The 26,897-nt window shown below is 39.5% G+C and overlaps 1 protein-coding gene across 8 annotated transcripts; it reads right to left on the reverse strand.

Moving 5' to 3' along the window:
• Positions 1 to 102: 102 nt before the first annotated feature.
• On the reverse strand, positions 103 to 24,776 carry LOC136677294 (centriolin-like). 8 transcript variants are annotated; one of them, XM_066654791.1, is made up of 43 exons: positions 24,687 to 24,776; positions 24,016 to 24,135; positions 23,445 to 23,648; positions 23,058 to 23,185; positions 22,788 to 22,918; positions 22,558 to 22,699; positions 22,211 to 22,397; positions 21,926 to 22,119; positions 20,548 to 20,667; positions 20,260 to 20,434; positions 19,407 to 19,519; positions 19,074 to 19,268; positions 15,692 to 15,845; positions 15,127 to 15,350; positions 14,637 to 14,813; positions 14,365 to 14,499; positions 14,095 to 14,240; positions 12,854 to 13,061; positions 12,146 to 12,301; positions 11,836 to 12,015; positions 11,628 to 11,735; positions 11,366 to 11,507; positions 11,118 to 11,260; positions 10,854 to 11,034; positions 10,015 to 10,304; positions 9,661 to 9,815; positions 8,804 to 8,966; positions 8,500 to 8,630; positions 8,260 to 8,400; positions 8,040 to 8,166; positions 7,513 to 7,677; positions 5,203 to 5,365; positions 4,980 to 5,095; positions 4,413 to 4,525; positions 4,115 to 4,272; positions 3,956 to 4,029; positions 3,677 to 3,865; positions 3,275 to 3,500; positions 2,647 to 2,834; positions 2,300 to 2,482; positions 2,157 to 2,219; positions 1,848 to 2,027; positions 103 to 1,212 (listed from the first exon to the last, which is right to left on the reverse strand). In XM_066654791.1, the coding sequence occupies exons 3-43, from the start codon at positions 23,602 to 23,604 to the stop codon at positions 1,096 to 1,098; spliced, it is 6,441 nt and encodes a 2,146-aa protein (XP_066510888.1). In that variant the 5' UTR covers positions 23,605 to 23,648; positions 24,016 to 24,135; positions 24,687 to 24,776; the 3' UTR covers positions 103 to 1,095. The 8 variants fall into 8 exon arrangements, with proteins under 8 accessions (XP_066510888.1, XP_066510889.1, XP_066510892.1 ...); XM_066654792.1 differs by lacking the exon at positions 24,687 to 24,776 and adding an exon at positions 24,228 to 24,365 and having other exon boundaries at positions 14,637 to 14,810; XM_066654795.1 differs by lacking the exon at positions 24,687 to 24,776 and adding an exon at positions 24,228 to 24,365 and having other exon boundaries at positions 2,776 to 2,834.
• Positions 24,777 to 26,897: the final 2,121 nt, after the last annotated feature.

Below are 26,897 nucleotides of genomic sequence, written 5' to 3' on the forward strand. Positions count from 1 at the left end.
TTTGGAAATACATTCAATATGAACTTTCCTGAAATACAAATGACTGGATACAACATATTTTATAAAATCATTCTCAGTATGTGGATAAATTCCAATTTATTCTCATGCAAAACTTGTACTATGGGTGTTGGGCTGGGTCCAGTTTTAGGTTTGATAATATTTAATTTATACATAAATTAACTTCAATCTTTGTATGCTGATGTACAGATTCATAGATACACTATATGCATGTGTAGGGGACTCATTAGGCGCAAGGCAGCGACGCAACCTAGACAGGACACCAGTCCATCACTTACTCATATGGACAACTGAATATCCAACCCACCTATTGACATGTGTCTTTGGAACGTAGGAGGATGCCCACACAGACAAGGGAAGAATACAGACAGTGATCCAAGACAAAGTTTGAACCCTGGAGCTGTGACGACAACATTACCTGGTGTTTTTACAGTTTGTATAGGGAAAAGAAAAACTTGAAAAATAAAATATAGAAAATGGCACACATTTTATTGCACACATTCTTGCAATTCAAAGTTTCATATGAAAATTTAAGTGCTATAATAAATACTAAATCGCATTAGCCATAAATGTTTTTACATGTATGTACAAAATTAACAGTGTTACGATGAAAAGCACAGTTTCTTTTGAAGCACAAAAATTATGCTGGTGCTCATTTTGTTCAATCATTGGTCCGCTAAAGGTGCGTGAGTGAGGGAGTTACATACTTTGCAAAATTTCTCAACTTAAAAAAAAAAATAAAATAAACAATCATCAAGTAGATCTGGAACACCTGCCATGATAATATTCTGAATGCACAGATTATGGAAAATGAAAAGGAAATAAAAAATTTCAGGCACAAATATTTGTTATTGTTGCTAAAAATGTGTTTTGTAATGTTAGAAAAATCTAATTTCTCACAAACAACATTTACAGTAAAAAAAACTATGCCTCTGTTTGTGGACTCGAGGTAGCAGAAAACAAATGTTAAAAAATATTTTTTACATTATACCAATTCTATTCTTCATTTAAGTACATAGGCTCAACTTGTTTTCGCTCAAGCCGAAAGACAGTACTTCAAAGACTTCACATATGGCTTTAGTGCACGTGGTTCTGGAGACATGCTGGGTCTTTCTCCGGGACAGAGGGGTCCAGTCTAATAGGACTAAAAGAATGCTCCCTTTTCCTCTGGTGCTTCCAGCTCTCAATACCAGACTGAAAAAAAAGCAAAAGTAATCAGTGAAGCTTTTATACATTTTTACTCCACATTGTCATCCAGTCCACATGTGCTGAACACACATAATTAGCTCTGTGTAAGAAAGCATAATAGATTATTTCCTTTTTTCTGTTGTCTTTTTTTGCTATTATTTGGAGAACTGAAACACCACCACTGAAGCTTTAAGTCATTGGTGGGGAACTCTGCTTCTGGAGGGATTGTACATTTTGTTTCATGATTTGAAATGAAATGAAAATGAAATGTGTTTTCCGCATTAAACCCATCAGCGAACACACACACACACACTAATGCACTAGAGGCTGTAAACACACATCCCCGGCGCCCGGGGAGCAGTTGTGCGTTCAGTGCCTTTCCAAAGACTGAGGGAATCAAACCAACAACCTTCCAGTCCTAAGCCCTCTTCTCTGACCATTAGGCCATGGCTGCCCATTTTCTTGCTCATAACAAACCTAATTGAGATTGAACTCACTGGTTAATTGCTAGATATATTTGGGGAGCTAGAGAAGGTATATTAGCTAGTGTATGTCATATTCTGTTCCCTACATCTGGTGTATGCAGGTAATCCCCACACAAAACATATCTAAGTAAGAGGGATTCAACAGTGCTTACTTACAGAGCTGTATTTAGTGTGGATTTGAGAGTCACTCAGGTAGGGGGAATCATGGTTGGATATGCCCAGTAACTGGTCCAGCTTTTCTACTCGTCTGCGCAGGCCCTGAATGCTGCCCTCTGTCTGCTGTCTGCGCAAACTCAGCACCTCATTCTGTGAGAACATAGTCCGGCGAAGCTGGGCCTGGAGCCAGGAAGAGCCCAAGAAACAAACACTTGACTGCCTTTGCAACATGTTATAACAAAGTAAAAGCAATGATTATATAAACCGAAGCAAGTGACTAAATTACACTTTCAAATGGTCTTCAGATACCTTCAAATGATCTTCATGTTGTCTCAGTCTCTCTCTTAGCGCTTCTCCTCTCCACAGCTCGTCCTGTAGACAGAAAGATGTGTGTTTACTAAGTGAATTAGTAACTTAGCAAATATTAAATCAATATAAAATCCAACCCATACTTTGGTGGTGTATGTGGTGTTCTTCACAGTCAGCAGATCTGAGAGATGGCTCTCTTTATAGCTATCTGTGCCTGACGATGCCATGGGTTGTAATGCCAACTCATTCATGCTGCTGTCCAAATCTACTCTGACTTGCACAGTGTCTTTAATTTCTTGCAAGAGCGAGTCTCCCTCTCCCTGGCTCTGAGGACGCATAACCAAAAATACAAAATGTTTTCAGTATGAATCACACATAAATGCTATTAGAGGTTTTCAATTCACAATAACAACTTGCACATCATCAGTAGGGCTAGGGAACAAATTTCATGGTCTGTTTAATGGCCAAGATATAAAAAAAACATTTGCACTTTTTCATTATCAGCGAGACTGAGATTCTTCACAGAAACAAGCCATGCCTCAGTGTTCCTCCTTTCTACGGCCAGAGTGTCTTTGAGATGCCGGAGCTCTGAGTGGCATGCCTCCAACTCTTCTCTCACCTTCCTCACCTCCTCAGTTCTGGCCCTTAGTCTGACCTCCCTCTTAGCCAGCTCCTCCTCTGCACACACACACAATGTCATATACACACACATTTAGATTATTATTCAGTAACTACAAGGGGTGTGTTCAATCAGAAAAATTATAATTCAATTTAGGATACAATGGCAGCACGGTGGCGCAGCAGGTAGTGTCGCAGTCACACAGCTCCAGGGACCTGGAGGTTGTGAGTTCGATTCCCGCTCCGGGTGACTACAAGCTAACATAGGAGTCATGAGTTAACAATAATTATGAGATTCTTTTTAAAAATAGTGGGTTTTACTCTTGAAATTCCTAACCATTACCATACATAACATCCATACAACTAATAAGCTGGGCCATTGGTTATTAGAGTGACAAAGTGAACCATCAGCTTTTAGAGCAAAGGGATTGTAACTGGCACTGATATAATGTACTTCATTACAATTGGACCATAATAAAAAAACTGCCCTCTAAACTGACCCAGTTGTTCTACTCGCTCCTGCAGCAGAGCACTGTGTTGCTGGTCTGCCTGTAAAAAGTGTCTCTTCTCCTGCAGATCTTCCACAGCAACTGTGATCTCCTCCATCTTCTCCACACGCTGGGCCAGTGCTTCCTCTATTGCCTGCAACTGAGACTGCACCTTCTGCTGCTGCTGTTTCTGCAGCTTCTGTAACTCAGAACTCTGCTGCTGCTGGGCCTTCGTGTGCTAGAAATAAAGTGAGAAGAACAAAATGAAAGCAAATTAAGAGTACTGATGGTGCTCTTTCATTAGCGTAACAATAGCTTTTTAAACACTAAATATATAAGTAAATATTAAAAAACTAACTGCAGACATGAGTGTGCATTCATTTACAATGACATAGCACAAAAAAACCACCTCACCTCTTCCTGTTGTTTGAACTGGGCTTCCTTTTGGGACACAGCCACTTCAAGTTCCTTGAGGTGTAGCTCAAGTTTGTCCGCTCTCTGCTGTCTCCTTTGAATTTTCTCCGTTCTGCTTTTCAGCTCAGCTTTCAGCTCTTGATTCTGCTTTGCCAGGTCATCCCGCTCTTGCTGAACATCTTCTACTTCCTGTGAAGAGGACGTCAAAGCCAAATCAATAAAATAAAATAACACATGTTCAACCAAATAATTTAAGTTCTGATCAAACACATAGTGCACCTTTCTGATCTCCTTTAGCTTTAGCTCTGAGTGTGCAACCTGGTCCTTTAGCTTATTCAAACCCTCAGACCTCTCTGGAGGGAACAAAATGAATAAATCAAACACACAAACTCAACACACAGAATATAAATCAATATGTAATACTTTGCTAGTTTCTACCCTCTAGCTCCCTCTCTGTTGTGACAGTAGCTCTGCTGATCTCCTCGTGGAGGCTTTGAGCATGTCTGTATTCCTGCTTCAGCTTGGCCAACTGTGTCCTCAGTTCCAGGACTTCTGTCTCTGCTGCCTGTGCCCCTTCCTCTGCAGCCTCTAAACATCTGTCAGTTTATATTTGAAAGGTTTTAAAATCATTTTAGGTAACCCTCATAGCATTAAGCTATTGTTATTATTACTAGGAAAATGTAACAATATTTAACACAGGATTAGTCAGGATAGGTTCAAAATGGAAAGTTTGTACCTTTGAGCATGTGTTCGGCGTGCCTCAAGGTTACTGCACTGCTCCTGCAGCCTCCTCTGCCTCTCTTGCTGCTCATGCACCTTCTGTTCCACTGTCTTCATCTCCATTTTTGCCTAATGTAGGATGTTTGTTTAGAATTTGGTCTCAATATAACATGATATCCAGTCTCTTTATAATATTTTTTAAAAGAATCAAGCAGGATGTTCTCTCTGCGATTCTAGCGGGCCTAGGCTTTTATTATTTACAGACATTTAATACCTGCTTACAATAAATATATATATTTATTAGTTTAGGATACATTAGGCAGCAAGTGAACGGTTATTCAATGCTACTACAATAAAAAAGGCAATGTACTGTGTGTTCTGTCAAATTTCTATCACAGTCATCATGAACATTTTCAGCAATTTGTGATTCAATAGCTCTTCTGTAAGATTGGTCATTTGTATATTTTTGAGTAAGCTTAATTATTTCAAGGAAAGCAAACTAAGGATCAAAATTCCCAAATGTACACGGCCCTGCCTGGAAGAAATTCTCTGTTGCTGCCCTGTAATCCCTTGTATTTCTCACCTGTAGCAGAGTTTCCTGGCTCTTCTCCAGCTGATCCACTTTCTGCTTGTGCTGGACCTTCAAATCTTCTAACTCAACACTCTTCATGTGAATCATTTCTAACACATCCTTCAGCTCTACACATAAAACAGAGATGCTAGTTCATTATGAGGACATCATAAGGTTTTACAATAATGTGTACATGATTACTTTAAAATATGTAGCAGCAGTGCTGTGACTCCACCTGATTTGTGCTTGTTGATGATTGAGCGCAGGTTCTGCGCACTCTCTTGCTCTTGCTGCTCCTCCTCCGTTTTTAATTGAGCCAACCTACTCTTCCTTTCTGACAACTGAAATTCAAGCTCACCTTTCTGCACAGCCAGAGCCTGCACATCTCCACGCAGGGTCTGCATATACACACACAAGTTTTATCCTTTTTCAAAGCACATCAGAGCAGACATTGGGGGAAAAAATGACACACATATATACACACACACGGGCCATTTTACATGCTGCCTGTTTTAACAGCTGATTCTTGTAGCTCAGCTGCTGCTAATAATGGCATTTTGGCAAATGGACCACTGAAAATATTTTTGGTAGGTGGGGCCAGGAATCAACAGCCAGGCAGACTAAATTATCCATAAATAAACCAATTAACTTTAAAAAAAAAAAAAAAAAAAAAAAAAAAAAAAGAGAGAAAGGTTGCTATTGCTGCAACTGCAATACAGATAAATGTTATTGTACTCTGTTTTCATGAAAAATAATGGGTAGGATAAAACACATTGCTTGTAGCCTCCTTATATTCTTCACCAATCAAAGATGGGTAGGGTTTGGTGCAATATAGCCTTTTCAGTGTTAAACCAAACAATAAAATGCCACCAAAATTGACACAGACTTGGCTCAGCACACCTCATCTGTACTACAATATGTACAAGGCCTACAATATAGCCAGATCTGAGCTGAAGAGGGGCATCAAAAAGGCCAAACACCACTACAAGGGGAAGATAGAAGAACACTTCTCCAAGTCATCACAGATTACAGGTCTACCAACCCTTCCCCCACTTCCTCTGATGTCTCCTTCCTCAATGAGCTTAACAATTTCTATGCTCGTTTTGAGAGAGGGAACCCAACAACTGCAACCAACGCAGATGTGTCTCCAGACCACCAACCACTGACTATTTTTCCCACCGATGTGAGCAGCGCTGAGCAGTATCAAAATCCATAAGGCTGCGGGTCCTGATGGCATACCTGGACGTCTTCTCAGAGCGTGTCCTGGAGAGCTAGCAGACTTCTGTTCAGCGTTCAACACTGTCATGCCCTCAAAACTTATCACAAAACTCACAGACGTAGGCATAAGTTCCCTCATGTGCAACTAGTCACTGATAAGACTAAGGAGCATATCATGGACATCAGAAGAAATGCTGATCCACATCCACCTATTCACATCAAGGGGACGGCAGCGGAGCATGTGAACAGCTACAAATTCCTAGATGCCTACATCTCAGAGGATCTCACCTGGACGACCGGCTGCTCCAAGCTGATCAAGAAAGCTCACCAGGGCCTCTTTTTTCTGAGGACACTGAGGAAGAACCACCTGTCCTCAGACATGTTGGTGAACTTTTATTGCTGCACTATTGAGAGCATCTTAACCAACTGCATCACAGTGTGGTACGGGTGCTGCTCTGCCTCAGACCAGAAGGCACTGCAGAGGGCGGTGAAAGCCACCCAACGCATCATTGGAGCACCACTTCCTGCCATAGAGGACATCTATATAAGAATCTATACATATAAGAAGCAGTGTCTGAAAAGGACTGGGAAAATCATCAAAGATTCCAGTCACCCAGCATACAGACACTTCACCCTCTTGCCCTCTGGGAGGCACTACAGGAGCCTTCGGACCAAGACCAACAGGTACCGGAACAACTTCTTTCCCACAGCTGTCACACTCCTGAACTCTGTATCCCGATACCCGAACAATAATGACGAACTGTATCCTACCACACACTAATTACACATGGACTTAAACACCACTTACCGGCTCTCTCACCTGTTGTATATATTGCCCACTATTGTACATACAGTATAAATAACATACATTGTTCATAAGTACACACTTATATATATTATATATTATACTTTGTTTATACACCTTCACATTCATATTTATAACCTCTTCATAGTCTGCATATTCATAACATGTACATACTTATATTTATTCAAACCATACCCAAACAATTTACTGTACATTTGTAATTTACATATTTATATTTTTATTTTTTACTACTAAGCACTTCTGGATGGATGCAAACTGCATTTCGTTGCTTTGTACTTGTGACATGTGCAATGAAAATAAAGTTGAATTCTATTCTATTCTCATTTTAATGAGATAATGTAGTTCAGTCCTTCGTAAAATCCACTTTGTGTTAAGAGGGTTTGACAGAAACATTATTTTGCCCAGTGCTACCTAATACCTTTTGATTTTCATTCACCATATATTTTCATGTATATACTTATAAATATACTTTTAAAATGAAACAAATCTTTGAATGCAAACCTTAACTTGTTCCTGCAGGCTGTTTGCATCCTGTTCTCCCTCTCTGAGCACCCCTACCAGGCTCTTCCGGTGCTTCTCAACACTTTCTCGCATAAGAGACTCCTCCTTGTGCCATTGCTCCAGCTTCATGCCAAGCAGAGACAGCTCTTCCTGTTGCAGGTGTACCTGCAAAAACGCAGGAGTCATGGAATTGGAAATACTTACTGCTTAAGTAATTTACTTTTTGTTATAACCTACTATAAGTTTTAGTTCAATGGGTTAGTGTGCATAATGTCAGCTTAAAGACTTCTATGGAATGCTGTTTGGTGTCTACAGGTCTTTGACAATTTTAGCCATTGTAAAAGAATTAATTTGAAAACGGATGACTACTGTTAAGCAATGTTAGAATTTCAGAAAACTACTTCAGCCCCCTATAGGATCAAATGAACAAGCATTATGGAAAAGTTATAGTTGTTGTAAACTAGTTGGATTTACTTTTTTTTTTAATTAGACACAGCTTGTCAGATTTTTTTTCACTGCAATGTTACCTCAGTTTTGACTTGTTCCAGTTCTTTTTTCCGCAGATTTAAAAGGACCTCTGCATCTCTGCAGCTCTTCAGGAGTTGGGCTTCCAGGCTCTGTCTCTCTCTCAATTCATCTTGCTGTGCATCTAATCTGGACACCAAGCAGACAATAACCATGTTATGCAAGTCAAGAAGGGACACTTACTCACAGAAGTGGTCATATCATAAAAGAAGAGACACTTACTTAATCCTTGCTCTCTCCAGATTTCTTCTGATGTCTTGGAACTCTGCATCTCGAGATGCAATCACTCTTTCTACATCTTGCAATGTCTTCTCCTGATCTTGCTTTTGTTTTTGGAGGTCCTTAACTTCTTCCTGGAGGTCCCTGTGCCAGAGTTGGAATGAATATCTAGAGCTAAAATGTACTGTACTAAGTTAAGACCACATTTTGTGCAATCATGTCACTAAGACTGAGCAGTGGTACCTGAGCTGCTGTTTTGTGTGCACAAGTTGTCTGGCGTTGTTCTGAGTCTGTACTTCAATCTCCTCCAACTCATGCTCTGTTGCCTGTAACCGCCTTTTAGCATCACTACAACTTTGCAGTGTGTCTTTGGTCTATAGCAAAATGTGCAAATCCAGAGGAAACATACACATTATAAATGTACATACTTTATTAATGTGAAGAACTGTGCCAAACACCACCCATGTTTTTTGCAATAAATAAATGCAGTACTAAATATACAAAATATGCACATTTGTATAGAAAGTAAATGTATATTATGTGGAACCTTAGCTTTTATATCCTTCAGGTCAGACTCTGCCTCCAGCAGCAAGCGCTCAGTTTCACGTAGCTCAGTCTTGCGTTTAGCTAGAGTCTTCTCCAAACAGTCCACTTCCCCGACGACATACTGTTCCTCCTCTGCACGACTTACTGAACTCTCCAAAAGCTTCCTATGGAATCAAGCAGTCAATCGTAATCAAAACTAACATGTATACCTTAGATGGGCTCAACCAATAGATGTGCTGTTTTTATTTGCAAAAAAGCCTGCAGCTTACTTCTGGAAATAAGTCTGATTTAAATCACAAATTTAAAAAATGACATTGGATACATTCTTCAAACTGTTCAGCCTTACATACTTAATTCTCAAATATGTGTCAGAAATTGGAAATATCTTGGTGTCAAGATTATAACAAGTTTGTGTGTAGTGATTAAAACAAGCCTAGCACTCAAAAGATTGTATCCTTTTCGTTAAACTGTCATTTTTAGGGTCTAGTGTTATTCCATCCTCACATTTTAAAGCAGCAGCTCATTTAGGGAGGGTAAATGAGTGCACACATGTTAGTACATCTCCCTTGAGATGAGTTGAAGTAAAACTTTAAATAATCCACAATAAATAAATAATAATAATAATAATAATAATAATAATAATAATAAAGTATTTTGATTAATTTGTTTTGACTAGGTTTTGCAGCCCTAGCCAAGATGTAAGTACAGTTTAAAAATAAACCACTCACTGAAGTGTCAAAAACCACAAGTGAGCATCTCTAACCTGTGATTTGGGCAGATGTAAGCAGATATAGAGGGGAGGCTGAGAGCAGAGTGTTCAGAGTGTTGAATAACATGCGAGAAGGTGAGTTTACTAACTTGTGACGCTGCAGTCGATTCATGGTACGCCGCAGCTCTTTAAGCTCCAGTTCTACATCTGATCTCTGTTCCTCCAGCCTACGCAGCTCCTGCTCACCAGCTCTGTCAGATCTCTGCTTTTTAAAAGAATGCTCCATTTCTCTGAGAGAGCGCTCCTGAAAAAGATGGCATTATATGTAAATAAAATGCAAAATATATGTATGATACAATTTAACTACATGAACTGTGATATTAGAATAGAGCAAGTTGTAGTTTAACACAGCATGGGAAAATGTATAGAATGTGAAACAGCACATGATAACACAGTAGATCTTTATCAGTATCCCATATCTAAATTATCAACATGTGACTCACCAAATCCTGATGGCCAGGTATGTTGCAGTGTAGTGTCCCATTAGGGAAAAGAGGGATTTGTAATCCTCTGGGAGGAGGGCCATAAACGAGCTTCGCTCCATCAGGAGGAGGGCCATAGAAAACTGCACCAGGAATGACCGTCAGGCCCGGTAGAGGGGGAGCGTATATGACTGTGCCTTGAGGGAGATGGGTGCCATTAGGAGGCACAGTATAAATGACTGAGCCTGGTGGTGGAGTAAAACGAGTTCTTCTAATATCATCTTCACTTTCACCATCACTGACTGAAGGATCTACAGGAATGGGAAACAGGGGGTTAGAACAAAATTACATTTATAGTGCAACTCAATTTGTTCATCTTAATGTGGAACATTTACAAAAGCTATAAATGCATTTCAGCAATGAGTTATTACACATGGTTAACTTTTAGTACAGAATGTTGAAAAGGCTACATGTCACTACAAAATCCAATCGTTATCATCTGTCAAACTTGCATTGGCTTATGTTGGTGCTTAAGTCAGTCTAAGTATGGTGATATTATATTAGAAAGCATCCCAGAAAGATTTTTACACAACTTAACAAAAACAAATTGATGTAACCTGATCTAAGTTTTATAATATTTTGACAAGACAACACATTGCCAAAATAAGGTTAGATAAGTGTGTTGTAGCTTAAGTGTGATTATGAACATTGCCCTACACAGGGCTCTTAGTGACGGTAACATAGTGATGGGGGAAAAAGAAAACAGATAATACTGACTAAAACTCATGAGTTACATCAAAGGATGCTGGGACGTTCCTAATATTTAGCCTAAGACTCGCGTTTACAGTGTTACATGTTACCTCTTCCTTCCTGAGTGTGTGTGTCATGGGGACAAGGAGAGTAGACCCAGTATCCAGCATTTGAAGGAGGTTTTGTCTCCTTACGCCACCTGCCTCTAGAATGCCTGCCCTTGTCAGGTGATGGGAGGTGCTGGGAACCCAACCCAGAATCATAAGTGCCCTGAGAGCCCAAGCTGGGTGGCTAGAGGAACAAATTAAAAGATTTATCAGTTTAAAATCACTGATAGTAAACTCCCAAAACACCCAAATTCTGTAAGTGCTTACATTTTGATTTGGTGGCACGTAGTACCATTGGCCTTCATTGCGTGGAGCATTCACAAAACCAGACAAATAATTGTTCTGCTGGAGCAGCGTATCTCTGAGTGCTTCTATCTCCTCAAGAATATCCTGTAAATGTCCACTGTTGTCTACACAGACAAGTGACAGAATTAACAAAACAGATAACTGTTTCATGTGGAATGAACTATGGGATAAAATAGAATATTTGATATTCTATTAACCGAAATAGTTACCTTCTTTGCTTTGGGCTAACTGATCTTTGAGCCTTTTGGTCTGGACCTTTTGTCTTTTCAAAGCTTGGTTTAGTCTGGCTAACTCTTGTTGGGAAATGCTGGAATGAGTGACACTAGCGCCATCCGTATCCATTATATGAGCCTACAACACAACACATAGATATGGATGCAGATTAATTTGGTAATGTCCATGGGGACTGAAGAAATTCAGAATGAAGTTATTCAAATAGTATTGGGGGGGGGTTCTCAGTGAATAGTTTACCCTGTCTTTAAGTAGCTTCTGCAGAACCTGGATTTCATTCTCTGCCCTAGTTAGATCTTGCATGGCTTGAGCAGCTTGTATCTTTGATTCTTTAAGTTCCTCCGCGTCCTCCAAACAAAACAAACAGTATTATCTCTGAACATCTGAGCTTGTCAGATGCCAACAGGACTGCAAAATTATTTGAATTGTTTTTGTTTGTTGCCTGTACCTCTGCTCTTTCCTGGCTGATTTGTTGCACAGTGCTGTGAAGTGAGCGGAGCTGATCCTTGGCAGCATTTAGTTGCTGGGCTGCCATTCGATCTGCAGCACTGAAGGATCTTCTGAGCGCCTGTAACTCCAGATCCAGAGACTGCAGATGTTCTTGAGTGTGAGCCTCCTCAGCTTTCATCTACTCACACAAATACATATAATATCTTGGAGATAACACATATGATTGAGGGCATTTTTGAGAATGTATATCCATCACATATGAAAGTATCCACAGAAAACAAAAACTGTACTTTTTAGTTTGCTCCTACCTGTTTGTCTTGCTCTTCGAGCTCCATGAGAAGATGGTCTCTCTCACTCTCAGTCTCCTGCAGACGCTGCAGCATCAGGTACTGCTGTTCCTGCACCTCCTGAAGTTCCTTCCTAACCTGGAGCAGCTCAGCCTCCTCCCCACACCTCTCTGCTGCCTGTTACAGGAATAGAAACTGCTTGTTGTATCACACTTACAAACTAGCTTGTAGGCTATATATTTGAAACATGTATCTTATTTGATCATCAATCATGTCTGACCAAATTTTTAAAAAGAATGGCTGAAAAACTGAACCAGGTTTATTAGAAGGGGAGGACAAAATTGTATAAAACTAGTGTTAGGGTTGCAGACTAATCAATTATTTGACTAGGACATCCAATTAGTTGTCAGAGTGGGGTGCTGTCGAATAGATGGAAGGAGAAAATTAAAAACTGTAGCAAGAATGCAAAGGGATCCAATTCTACAGTCAGCTCCACAATGTGTAAAGTTAAAGTGTAAAGTACAATAACAACATTTTCGCAAAGCACAGCCATCTCAAAAATAAACATATAGTGCTATCTACTAAGGAGCTAATTTTCAGAATAACTAGTTGACTAGTAAAAAAATTACTTAGTCGTGCAGCCCCTGAATATGTAACACTCTCAATGGCCAACAGTACATAAAATGACAACTGGTACAAAAAATACAAATAAACAAACAAACCACTCACCCTGGCCTGTTCAGCCTCTTCACATGCACTCTGGTATTTCTGCTGATATTTCCTGAGCTTGTCTCTGAGGGAGGCCACTTCATGTGCTAGTCGGTCCTGACTGCGTTGGGCCTCATCTCTGTCTCTGAGAGCAGCAGAAACTGTGCAATGCAGCTCCTCCTGCAATTCAGCGAAGCTTTCACCCAGCAGGTCCCCATCTTCACTTAACCTGTTAGGAGAAACAACAATCACAAGGAAAAAAAAATAAAAAAATCAGCTATTCGTGTCACTATCATATTCCTTCATACCGTCATATATATACAGATATATGTACAGATATATATATATACACACACACCATCATCCATCATATATATAAATATATAATGCCAGGGTTTTCCAATCTTAGAAAATACTTTTCTGCTTGAAGATGCAGACAGTGACACTTACGTTATACCTTTAGCCATTTATTTCATTTTTCAAGTTTTCTATGATTAAAAAAACAAATTTTAATGTAATAAACGCAACAAATCTCAGCATAGTAATTAAAACACATACAAGCTAAAAATGTTACAATAAATTTTAACTGAAATTCTGCCCTTTTTTTTTTTAACAAAAAACTGTAATCTGTAATCACTGGGTGCAAGGCAGGAACACACCCTGGAGGGGGCGCCAGTTCTTCACAGTGCGACACTCACAAATTTACACCTACAAACACTTGAGTTGCCAATCCACCTACCAATGTGTGTTTTTGGACTGTGGGAGGAAACCGGAGCACCCGGAGGAAACCCACACGGACACGGGGAGAGCACACCAAACTCCTCACAGACAGTCACCCGGAGCGGGACTTGAACCCACAACCTCCAGGTCCCTAGAGCTGTGTGACTGCGACACTACCTTCTGCGCCACCGTGCTGCCCACTAGTTCATTTAGTACACTATAAATAAATGTTATACTAATTTAGTCAACCTTAATGTCTGTGAAATCAGAGATATAAAGAACTGTATCTGATCCACTCATACCTGCTCTGTGGTGGTCCTGATCATTGAAGAACAGGGTGAAAGGGGGAAAATAAAGTATACAGAGCAACACATTGACTTAAGTCTGTAATTATGAAACTACAAAATGCTCCTGCATGATCAGGGGAACTCAAAGAATGTACACAGAGTGTCGAAACAAGGAGCTGGACATAATGTTATGGTTGATCAGTGTATACTCCTCTAGTTTAATCTACTGTAATGATTGTTGTAATGCAATCATACCTCAATTTTCCTGACCCTTTGGCTATGCTTCTTTTTAGCTCCTCCAAACGTTTGACCACTTGTTTAGGACATAACAACTCACTCCTGACTTGCTGAAGGTCGTTCTGCAGGCTATTAACTTTCTCCAGTAGTTTGCCTTTTTCCTCCTGCAGTAATATATTGACACATTAACAAAGTAAAGAGCCTACAGTGTAAACATATGTGATATTACATGCAATCATAAAATATAAATGTGCATTCTTTGGACTGATACATCTGTGTAGGTCACACCTGCAGTGCAGTGAACTGCTGCAGTAGCTCGTTGTTTTCCAACTCTCTCTCTGCAGCTAGTTGCAGCTGGGCCAGAGCATTCTCTTTAGCTTGCCTCTCCTTCTGTAGCTCTGCTTGCAGTGCAGAGTGCTCCAGCTACAAGTAATAACAAAGCTTAGGAAGAGGCATGCCACACTAGACTTTATAGCAAAACAGGCTTTCATGTTAAGATAATCAACAATGTATAAAGATATATAAAATCGAACATTGTTTTCAAGATACGATTATATTACCTGGATAAGCCGCCGCAGACGTCCCAACTCCTCCTTCAGCTGACCAGCCTCAATATGACTCTCCTGCAGCTGAGCTTCCAGTTTGTCTTTGTAAGTACTGACCTGGCTCTGGGTTTGTCTCAGCTCCACATTCTCATGCCTTAGAGCCTCCATCTCTTTTTGGTGCTGCAACAGCTCCTTTACAAACAAATAACAAATAAACCTTAGTTGAGCTATATCAAACATTACAGTGAAAATTATTCCTTTACAAATATTCACATAAAAACACTGACCAACTGTATGCAAAATAGAGTAGAATTAACCCAGTTTGGATGTTATGCTGACACTGCTCATTTTTTGTTGATACCAACTTATCCAGTCTCAAATATAATACTGTGCATTTTGGAAAAGTAGGAACATGTTATATTTTTTCATCCCCTCTAGGAGTTACTGGGCCAGAAATAAAAGTTGTTTGGCACTAAAAACACAAATGAAAATGTTGTTCTGTCACCTCTTTGGTTGTTTTACTGATCTGCACTGCTTCCTGCTGCAGTTGGCTAAGCAGTTTTTCTTTGTCTTGCAGACGATGGTGCAGTTTGTCGTTCTCCCTTTGCAGACGCAGGCAGTCAGACTGGGCTCGTCGAGCCTCGTTCTTCACACCATGCAAGTATTCCTGAAGTCCACCGATTATGCCCTCTAGCTCTTGCTTCAAGTCCTCGTTAGCTGCTATCTGACCTGAAAACAGTCAAAATGTAATTAAACACGAGTTTACCTCGTGTTTACCTACCTATATGTTGTCAATGCATTTACATAAACTCTCTGGAATTTATTATTTTCTTTCAGCATTTCTGGTTTTACTTTACTTACAGGATGATTCTGTAAGGTTACATTACCCCAATACACCTTTTAGGACAACATACACTATCCTATGCAAGTGTTTATAGCTGCCCTTGAGTAATATGCCTTTGTTTTATTTTTAATGCAAAAATATTACTTTGACTTCACAAGGTTTTTGCAATGAATTAATCTAACTGTTGACATTCAACAAAATTTTAGATGTTTTGCCAGCCTCTTACCCTCTGTGAGCTGCTGCTCCAAATCTTTTATTTCCTGTGCCTCCTTTGTAATGCGCGTAAGTATGTCATCAAGACGGCCCTCCAGCTCACGGTGTTTCCTGTTCATGATGGCCAGCAGCTGACTCTTACTGGCCACCTGACCTTTCACATGAGTCTGTGGGAAAAAAAACAAACAAACAAATACAATTTATTTAGGTACACTAGAAATGCTTTTGTAAAGCTATTTCAGTCACACTCACTGTCAACTCACACTCTGATTCTCTAAGGCAACAGGTGGTTAAACATAATTATGGAGAACATTATGTAGAAATATCAAACAAAAGCACATAGTTAACTGCTAAGTACATGAAAATGTAATGTGCATAAGAAGGGTCACTACATACTCTTTACAATTTACTTATCAGTGCAACAATGTATCTCCATAATTCTAACATCACAAGAAGGAAAAGGACCATTTCTATCAATCAGAAAATTGTAAAATGCTGAAAAGGATAGCAAACCTTTTCAAATGCTGTAAAATCAAAATTATGTTTTTGACATTGACAATATACTGCTTAAAATCACAATAAGCAAAATTTCCTTTAATTTCCAGACAGACCGGAAATGCAAAGTTCTAAACTGTACGGTTTATTCTGAGTTTGCACCATTCCACTTCTGCTACTTCCATCCTGTCAGACTCCCACTACAGGAACAAACACATTACTATGCTGCGTATTGGACAAATAAAGGGAGGTTTTGTCTTATTTTTTCATGCTTACCCCATGATGTTACACCTATAATGCGGCCCAATTTTCTATTTTTAAAAGACAAACACACTTACTGACAATCATATAGATTACAATGCCTAAAAGATTTCATTTGTAAATACAATTTATCGCCAAACTAAAATTTTCACATCATCTCTTTCACATCCAAGGAATAATGAGTACATATCAAACAGAAGGCCTGCTAAAAATTTACAATCCATACATCTAAATGTTAACTATATTATGACATAACACAACATAGCAAACAAATAGCACAGGAACAGATGTGTATTAAATGCAGATGTGAAAATCATGGGAAAATAATGTACGAAACAAACTATGCGCCCCTCCCTTGCTCTAGTGGAATACTTACAAAAACACCATGGTTTGGTTCCCATCACCATAAATCCCATTCTGCACATTAACTGACTCAGGGAAAGCTAAAAGGGAGATCCGCCCTGAACTCTAACATTTTCTGCCTCTGTTAGTTCCTCTTCTTCTCCACGTAAACTTTCAGCCATGAAGCTTTTGCCAGCAGGCTCTGGTCACAGTGCACACATGCCCCCTCCTTTGAACTTAACCCCTCCTCTACACACACAGAGCTATCCTCTGAGCTCTTCCCCCTCTCCTTCTAGCGCTCGCTTTGAATCAACACAGGAAACTCCCTTTCCCACCAATCACTGCCTGAGACTATAACAATATTCCTGCTAAGAGGGAGTGAGCAACTTCATTACACTCCACCCAAATTCCTCTGAGAAAGTGCCAGCCCATTTTCTTAAAGAGACATGCAAAGAGACAAGTTCACTTCACTGATAAAACACTTATTAGACACCTCTAACCATGTATTCCATGGGGATGGATTCTAACCATGTTGTTTTCCATGCATTAGCTTTGTTGTCAGTTTGGAACCAGGGCAACACTATGTATCTGCTTTTGTCAAGCTCGCATCCACATCTATTTGAACTCAACAGGACCCAAATAACCCTTTGTTTCAGTTTTCGGTATGTAAACACCTACAGCAGGAAATCACTTTATGCCCTAAAATGTTGTGCAATTAACAAATACAAATTTTCACTTTAAGCAGGTTTCAATATTTGTTTAGGCTGTTTGGTGTAAGTCTCAGAAAGACAAACAAACAAACAAACAAATAAATAAAACAGTGAGGTGAAGAACAAACTACGGTACGTTATCTTCAAAAAAGGTAATTCAGAGAATGAGGAAAATGTTTGTAATATTATTTTTCACATGTAAAGAGCAGCTTTTGTATTCAAACCGTATAGAAGACAAACATATTCAGTTTGGATATGTGAGCTGTTACACAACCTGATCAACCATAACGTTATGGCTCCACTGACCATACAGGGGCCCTCTGTAGTTCTACCATTACAGACTTTAGTCCATCACTTTAGACATTTCACCCTGTCCTTCAAAAGGTCAGGACCTCCATTGAGCAGAAAAAGACCTGACAGAGCAGTGCTGCTGGGTTTTTAAACCCCTCAGTGTCACTGCGGGACTAAGAATAATCCACCAAAAACATCCAACTAACTGCGCCCTATGTCCACTGAAGAAGGACTAGAGGAGAACCAACACAAATTGTGCAACAACAGATGAACAAACAATATAGGTGTATCTAATAGAAAGGACAGTGAGTGGATACAGCGGGCATTAATCATGAAACACAAGCAGAATAAATTTGCATGTAAATTGTTCATAAAACACTTTTTTTTTGTAAATGTCAATATTCATTAATGTGGCCGTAGTCTCAATATGTTCATAATTACAAACAAATATTACACCAATTCCAGCATGTTCAAAAGACCCTGAAGGTGTTATTTGACATGACTGCGTTTTAATTCAAATTAGTATTCATTTTAAAATGAATACATTAATTAAACAGTAATAACAATATAATAAGTACATTAAAAATAAAATTCTCCAAATATAAACTGTTATTCAGAGCACATTTCAGCAGCCTGTAGAGGACAATGTGTGCTAAATAATTGTGTTGATAATTGTCTGGTCAATCAGTTACTAAATTAATTTCACTAAAAGAGTTTGGGGTCTTTAATAGCCACCTGTACATGGCTGATCTTGCACTGCTGCTGGATTCAGCAGACAGAGCTGTGCAAACAGAACTTTAGAGATGATAGAGATTTATTAGCTGCCAGTGGTATCTCACTGTTGACTATAGAGGTCCATTCTTTTGTATTTATGCAACATTTTAGAGCAATAAAACTTTTCAGGAAAGTACATTTTTCTCATGTTTTTCTGAAGGTTTCATGAAGCAGTGTTTAAATACTCCAGAAGCATTGCTGTGTGTGATCCACTCATACCAGCACACACCACCATGAGTGCTGAGTATGATCCAACACAAAATCATACCAGCTCTATGGTGGTCCTGCGTGAGTCCATACCATTAAAGAAGAGAATGAAAAAAGCAAACAAAGTAGGCAGAGTGCACTATGTTCTGTAATTGTAGAACTACAAAGTGCTCCTGTATGGCCAGCGAATCTGAGAGCATGCACAGTGAGTGTAGAAACAAGAAGATGTTATGATCAGTGTTTTTGCTAATAACATAAATGTTAATGAGTAACAGTATTAATATCATGTAACATGGGGAGAGCACTGTTACTAACATGTCTCGGGTCTTCAGGTTCCAGGGTGTGCAGCAGGCTCTGGAGTCTCTCTAGCTCCCCCTGAGTCTGATCCTGCTCAGTGCTGTGCTTGTCCTGCTGTTTCTCAAGGGCTTCAGCCTCCTTTCGCAGCTCCCCCAGCCTTTGTACTTTTCCCCACAGCTGATGACTCAGGTGCTCCTTCTCTGCCTCTAACATCTGTAAAAAATTTCACAAGCAGTAGGTCTTGTACTTACAATGTCTGTCCCTATAGTCAGAAAATACAAGAAATATTCAGGAGTATTTTGTAATCGAATTAATAAAGGAAGAATTATAAACAATAAAAGATTATCTCACTCTTTTCTGTGAGGTTGCCTCTTCTAACTGGCGTAGCTCCTCACTGGCTCTCAGAAGCTTTTCCTCTGTGCTCTCTATATCTTTTTGCAGCTGCTGCAACCGCTCTTCAGCTGCTAACATACCAATAATTACTGATAAATAACCATGACCACTTAGCTTGTTTTGATTAGAATTGTTTACTCTGTTTGATTCTCTTACTAAGCACAACAAATAGATTTTACATGAGGTATTGTTAGTATACATTTGATATATTAATTCATTGATTGTCTGTAACCGCTTATACAGTTCAGGGTCAAGGTGGATCTGGAGCCTATCTGGAATCATTGGGCGCAAGGCAGGAATACACCCTGGAGGGGGCTGTTGGATAATGTTTATCACTTATTCATTTTCTGTAACTGCTTATCCAGTTCAGGGTTGCGGTGGGTCCAGAGCCTCCTGCAATCATTGGGCACAAGGCAGGAATATACCCTGGAGGGCGTGCCAGTACTTCACAGGGCAACACATACACTCACACATTCACATCTACGGACACTTTTTGAGTCACCAATCCACCTACCAACGTGTGTTTTTGGACCGTGGGAAGAAACTGGAGCACCCGGAAGAAACGGGGGAAAACACCAAACTCCTCAAAGACAGTCACCCGGAGCGGGACTCAACCTCCCACCTGCGACACTACCTGCTGCGCCACCGTGCCGCATAATGTTTATCAATACTACTAAAATAAATATCACTGTCACTGTTTAACAACTATTTTTATACAGTACATACGATATTACCTAGAATTAATTAGTTTTACTTCCTTAGGAAGTTAAAACTGAGGTCATACTAAGGTCAAGTTACCAAGTGAGAGTACCTCTCTCCAGGGCATGCCTGGACGCATTCTCCATTGTGCTGTCTGTCTGTGACAAACCCTCTGTAGTCAAACGTTTGTCTCCCATTTCTATGCTGTCCAGTGCAAGTATTCTCCTTCTGTGACGAGCCTTTCCAATGTAGGGACTCTCACCTGGCAAAGTGTCCTCCTCCAATTCCTAAACACCACAAACAGCAAAGAGACACTACTTGAATTCATACAGATGTAAAGGCCAGATGTGTAAATGTTGGAACTCTTTGTTAATCTTTAGAAATTCTGGATGATGCTTACATGACTTGGATGAAATGAAAGTGGCTCAAACTTAGCATCAATCTTATGAAAGGCCAACTCTTGCTCCAGTTCATACTGCTTCTGGCAGGCCCGCGTCAGCTCAGTGGTTTTTTGCTTTAGCTGGAGAACACATTAAATACTTATTAGAGTCAATATTTCAGCTTAAAAGCTTCAATACAATTCCACTGCAAACAAGTTTTTCAAATTGTAATTCAGTGCGAGATGTAAGCATGAAGACAAATGTTGATGTACACAATGTATACATTATTATTTTCACATGCAGAATCTTTTGGAGCATGCTTATGATTATGGCAGTGCCATACCATTAACATCCCCCTTTAAGTAAGCACCTGGAAGCACAGGAGAAAATCAGGCATGTTTGAATTTACAATAACACTGGGTATGATCTAACAGTAACTGGACACTGAAAATACCTTGGAAAAAGAATCCAGCAGTGGTACAGGTAATGGAGGCTGAGAATAATGCAGCATGGAAGGGCAGAGTCAGATAAGAAGTCATGCAGGCACATGCAGAAATATTACAAAGCGCTATCTAAGAATGCACAAACTATAAGTAAAGTTGACAAAAAAAGCAAAATCTGATATATAGACAGAGGTAAATTAACTTCTAATCCCTCAACATCACATTTTCCATAGACAGCTAATGGAATTAATATATGAGGCAATAATTATGGTAAGATGATGGACAAAAATACTTTAAAAAATACACATTTTCTATAGGTTAACTGATACTACCTTTAAAATAGCTGAGAGCACAGAAGGGTGAGGAGGAAGAATAGAAGGGGACAGTGGCTAAAAGTCCAAAGGAAAGAAAGCAAAAGAGAAAGAATCAAGCAAGCTCTGGTTAGTTAAAGAAATACTATCATATTTTTCAAAATCATCTGTAATTGTCACATTTGAATTGTACAGATATCACTTAAAAAAAGCTTATATTAGAAGCCAATATACCTTTTTTGTTTGTGTTTCTATTATGTTTCAGTTATTGCCTTTAGTAACTATGGATATAAACCTGCTTTGGCATCTAGAAATAAAGTTGAAAAATATGAGTATTCCTTGAAGCACTGAGACTGCTCTCTCTTCAGAAGTAACAGAAGTCTGAAGCATATCCACGGGGTCCACAGTAACCTACAAACTACACATGTAAATGTGTCTTTACTTACAACACACAATACAGTGGAAAAAGCAAAATAACGGTCATGTCTTTGTACTCCTTTTTTGTTTAAACAATATTTTGTTTACTATGCAGTGTGTATACAGTCTCAACTATTTTTAAGCAAGAAACAAGCATTTTTGATTTACAGAGCAGCTACTAACATTGCCATCAGCCCCAGAGAAGATAAACAAAATTTACTTCCCACCAGTTCAGACTTGGTGTTTAGCTCCCTTTCAAGCTCATCCTGATGTTGCATTTGCTCCTCACTCTGCTGCCACAGGTTTTGCTGCAGCTCCTCCTGCTTCTCTAGCTCCTTCAGGGCTTCAGCTTTCTCCCTCTGAAGTTGCTCTATCTCTGCATCTCTCTTTTCCAGCTCTTGTTCCAGACGATCTATCTCTTCTGCAAACCAGAAAGCAAAGGATTAGGTCACCTAAACAAATATACACTTTTGAGGCTTACATGAAAGGTAATAAGAGCAGCGATCCTGTACCAGTGTGAAAGCGCTGATTGGCTTTTTCTCTCTCATGTTCACTGATTTGCACTCCATCAAGTTCCTCTAGTGATCTTAGATGGAAGATTAAGAAGAGGCGGTAGTGGGGTAGGTCATATACCGGGTTGTCTGCCACCATCAGTTCAGTTAAGTTTCTCAGAGGCTTCAGTTTAGACAGTTCATGAAGCTGGATTATAAACACGGAAAATGTGATTTATATGTAACCATACAACAAGAATTAAAGTCTTAACAACACACTACAGGCATTAAACAAATAAACAAAAAAAAAAAGTCAAAGAACGTCCACCTCAAATTAAAGATACATTTTTGCAAATGACCAGACCAACCGAAAATATCTTGTTGTTCTGTAGGTTCAGTGTATGAAGGGATCTGAGCTTTTTAGATAACCACAGAGGGACATGTTCGATGCTGTTGTGGGCCAGATTCAGAATCTGCAGGCTTGCCATGTGCTCAAGGCCTTCAATTTTTCTACAGGATAGAAAATACGAACACAAGTTCATAAAATTTTCCTGACATGGTTTTATACTTACAATACAAAGTAATTATAACCACTTACTGTATCCTATTATAGGAAAGATGCAACTCTTGCAATTTATGAAGCGTCTCCATTTTCTCTATTCTTTCAATGCTGTTATAACTGAGGTTGAGAACCTGAAGATAGTCACATCTGTCCAAATTCTCAATGTACTAGAACAAATAAAAAGGATACATATGACAAAATACATTACTGAACAAGTACTTTGATAAACTGTCTGATAAACACTTATAGACATACATATATGTGTGTGTTTTACTCTGAAATATTGATATGTATGTAGTTAATTACCCTGAAGTGTTTATCTCCATGTTTGCTGGACAGGTTCAGGGATCGCACAAGGGCTAAATTATCCTGTTTAGTTAACTTCTTAATCAGATCTTCTGTAATGTATCGTGTACCCATGCCTTTCCTTTCATCTACAAATCAAAAGATGAACATTCTGTTATGAATGAGGACCAGTATATTTCCATTAAATATACAGTTCTGCTTAGGTACTAAATATCATTTTAAGCTCAAAAGGGTCACTGTGTGATGCATAAGAATTCTTCACTTTTAAGAGTTTAGGGTCTTCCATGTTGTGAGACATGAAAGGTCTGTTAATGTTCCGAAGAGTAAAAAGAAACTGGAAATAAATATGAGATGCAGTGAAAATAAAGATGTAATGCAGTGACTTACCATCATCACTGAGGACTTCCTTAACTGCACCATCATTTCCTCTAGTCAAATCCAGATGACTGGCCGACTTAACACACGAGGACGTCAAACAACTTCTGTGGTCACCAAATGAAGGTGAGCCTGTTTTTAACAATCTTTTGTGGGCACTCTGTCTGTCCATAGTACATTTCTATAGGACTTGCTCAATAATTTCAAAATAAACAGCTGAAAAAGAGAAGTGGTGTAACAACACAGATATAACCCCCTTAGTCAAAAACAGTATTCTGTTGGTTTTAAGTCAACAGTCTAAGTGATAATAAGCAGCTATGGTATCACTATATATCCTACAAAAAAGTCTGCAATTAAACATATTAGGAAAAAGTAAATGATAATATCATAATAACGGCACTCTAATCATACGCTTTAGGTTGAAGCTAAGGTTAGTGGAATAAATTATCTGCAAGTCAGCTGTATGAGCTAGAAGACTTAGCTAATGCCAACAGGGCAGCTGTTATGTCGTTCCTCCCGAGAGGAGAATACCAGGGGCTCCAAGGTTTATAGCCTGATTGAAAGCGCAGTTCTATGTACTTACACATTTCCCCTCCGTGTCCCGAGATAACTGATCAGTCTAACTTTATTCATAGGAGTAAGGAGTATCTCTCTGGCGAAGCTCTGCTGGTTAGGTTAGCTCCCGATGCCGTTTCCATGGTAACTGAGACACAGAACACACGACCGTTTTAAACCTCGGCTTTCTGAATTAAGAAATATCACCGCCCTCATTCTCATAGAGTAATGGAAACACACCATACACGCAGTGGTGTTCAAATAGGGTTCATTTGGTCAGTGAGCCTCCTCGGCGTGTTCTTTATCAACAGTTTAATCGACAACTAAAACCACAACAGTCCATGGACATGCTTGTCACGTGACCCTGTCTATGGCGAGCCGAAAGGTCAATTCTCCTGTGCAATAGGTTTTCTTTAATGCAAAGCTAAGTTTAAAAATGTATTATGATAAAATGTATATTTGTGCACAGTGCCGATAAATAATAAGCTTTGTCGTTTTTTCTCTAAAACGGCTTAAAGGAGGATTCCAGCAGTGTTTCATTAATCAAGAATGGTATAAATAATATCATTCAGAATATCTTAATGTAAAATATATACTCGTGCCTAATCACACTCTTTGTGTTAAAGTAGCTGCTCTGATTTATAGTCCCCTCTTCAATCCCAGAAGTGACTCGCCCTTACCACAGTAAACTTGGCTTACCGTGAGCGATTCGGTTTTCTAACTCCGTAATGCAGTCACGGACATCGGCCAACACTGGTGCGTTATGCCGTTCCTGATTTGTGAATTCAGATTCTGTCATCCGCCTATATTACACACCAGCGTTTCATTTTCTAAAGCTTATAACTTCAAAAGTAGAGCATTTATAAGAATGAAAATTTTCAAAAATCAGCCTGATTAGTTTGAACCTGGTTTCAGGAGCAAGGCACCTAACCCCCGACCGTGCCGTGGTTAGGGCTGCCCACTGCCCCGCATATAGTGCCTGAGGACAGGCGCAATTAACTTAGCGTTCATTGTTCTGAAGCAGCAGTGCGTGTTTTATCCGTGCTATGGGAGATGATGCCCAAGAAAGCTAAATCTGGTTTTCAGAAAAATAAAGAGAAGCAGGAAAGGGACAAAAAAAAGAAATATGGGAAAGCAACTGCTCGCTGCCGTTGTACGCTTAGCTGAACCTTTGTTTGCTACACATGGGAATTTCTTTTTTAATTCATCCGAGAACTTACATTTACGTTTCGGCATAGCTGCTCGAGCTGAGGGTGGGTACATGAGCTTTGCCTGACGTAAACAAGGACTGCTGACGTGCAGACTGACCAATTAAATGTTTACAGAGAAGGTTATCGACCAATAACGGTAGCTCTACACTCAGACCGTGCAATCAGAAGATTTAAGACTACTTCACCACTCCCCCTTCTCACTCAAGTGAACCAATCGGAGTAGGGGAGGGCGGGACTAGTTTGTGAACGAAACGCTTCTCGAAATTCTATGTAAGTTCTAGAAAAACAAAATCCCGGACGTTTGTGAAAGAACTCATCACAGTAGTGATGGGAATTTCGGCTCTTTTTGGGGAGCCGGCTCTTTCGGCTCCTAAATGGCTCTTTGTTTTACCACAATTTTCCACTGGTACAGAACAATATTACCTACATTTTACATGACTGTATGGACAAAACATTATTTTTCAATATTAAAAATAATAAATAGTATTGCAATGGCCATTTGTTTTTAATGCTGTCTTGTAATAACTCACTGATTGCACTCACACATTCAATTGTATAAATAACAGGATTTTTATTTAAACACCTTAATAAAAATCACTTGTAAACTCTGAAGTATAGCCAGTGGAACCCAAAAGGTAGGTATTACAAAATAGCTTATTAAATTAAAATGATCATCCATTTCTGGATAATAAAATAAACAAATACTCTGCAAAGTGCAAAACAGCAGCATTCAACTTTAGTGATTAAAAAAACCACAACTGTCAACAAACATTTAACTGATTTAACATTTTCTTCAACTATTTTTTAAAAGGCAGATTGGCATTCAGGAAAACCAAGTGTCTCAGCTTGGAGGGGTTGATCCGGTTTCTTCTCTCTGTCCTTATCTGCCCAGTTTTTGAAAATACTGCTTCTATTCCTTTCGGTCATTTTTCTCCCTTCGGCTCTCCCTCTTCACTTTCCTCCTGTTTGCCACCCACCCCTCCCCTCCCTGATTGGTGGTATAACCCTTCGCTGATTGATACCTTTGCTTGTTGTTCTCTGATTGGTTGAATGACTATGGAATCAGATTTGTGCCAGAAAGAATCGCACAAAAAAAAACATCTTGAGATAGTGCGTGAGCTCTGAGTTCTGCGCGTGCTCTCTGAGTTTTTTGCGCGAGCTCTCTGAGTTTTGTGCGCCTGATCCCTGAGTTTTGCGAGCAGTTTTGGCACAAAGCTCTCGCGTGGGCGGGACTTCTTATTGGTACCTTCCCATTGGCTAATGAGTTTTTGAGTGACAACTCAGTGCCCACGTCATTCGTTGCAGCTCAGCGTGAAACAGAATAAATGAGCATTTATTTGTAAAATATTACTTATGAGTGCTTGATTTTCTGTTCAGAAACCTATCCTGTACTAACATCACAGTTAATCTGTTTTTAACAAATGCCTTATGTGCATTTTGTTACAGGAGGTCTCAGAGAAAAAAGAGACATCACATACAAGAGTGTGTGTGTAATGCGTTATATTCTGCAAAAGCGGAATCCCAAAGCCGAATACACACGCTTCCTGCACTCAGAGTCGTGAACGACGTTCAGGGCACTAAGTTGTCACTCAAAAACTCATTAGCCAATGGGAAGGCACCAATGAGAAGTCCCGCCCACGCGAGAGCTTTGTGCCAAAACTGCTCGCAAAACTCAGGGATCTGGCGCACAAAACTCAGA

The sequence above is a fragment of the Hoplias malabaricus genome, chromosome X2 (assembly GCF_029633855.1).
Source record: "Hoplias malabaricus isolate fHopMal1 chromosome X2, fHopMal1.hap1, whole genome shotgun sequence".
Taxonomy (NCBI): domain Eukaryota; kingdom Metazoa; phylum Chordata; class Actinopteri; order Characiformes; family Erythrinidae; genus Hoplias; species Hoplias malabaricus.

Coding starts and splice junctions, on each gene's coding strand:
- LOC136677294 (XM_066654791.1), bottom strand. CDS start 23,604: ATGGACAGACAGAGTGCCCACAAAAGATTGTTAAAAACAGGCTCACCT. Junction 23,186..23,444: donor GGAAGTCCTCAGTGATGATG/GTAAGTCACTGC, acceptor TTTGATTTGTAG/ATGAAAGGAAAGGCATGGGT. Junction 8,967..9,660: donor AATCGACTGCAGCGTCACAA/GTTAGTAAACTC, acceptor TTGATTCCATAG/GAAGCTTTTGGAGAGTTCAG.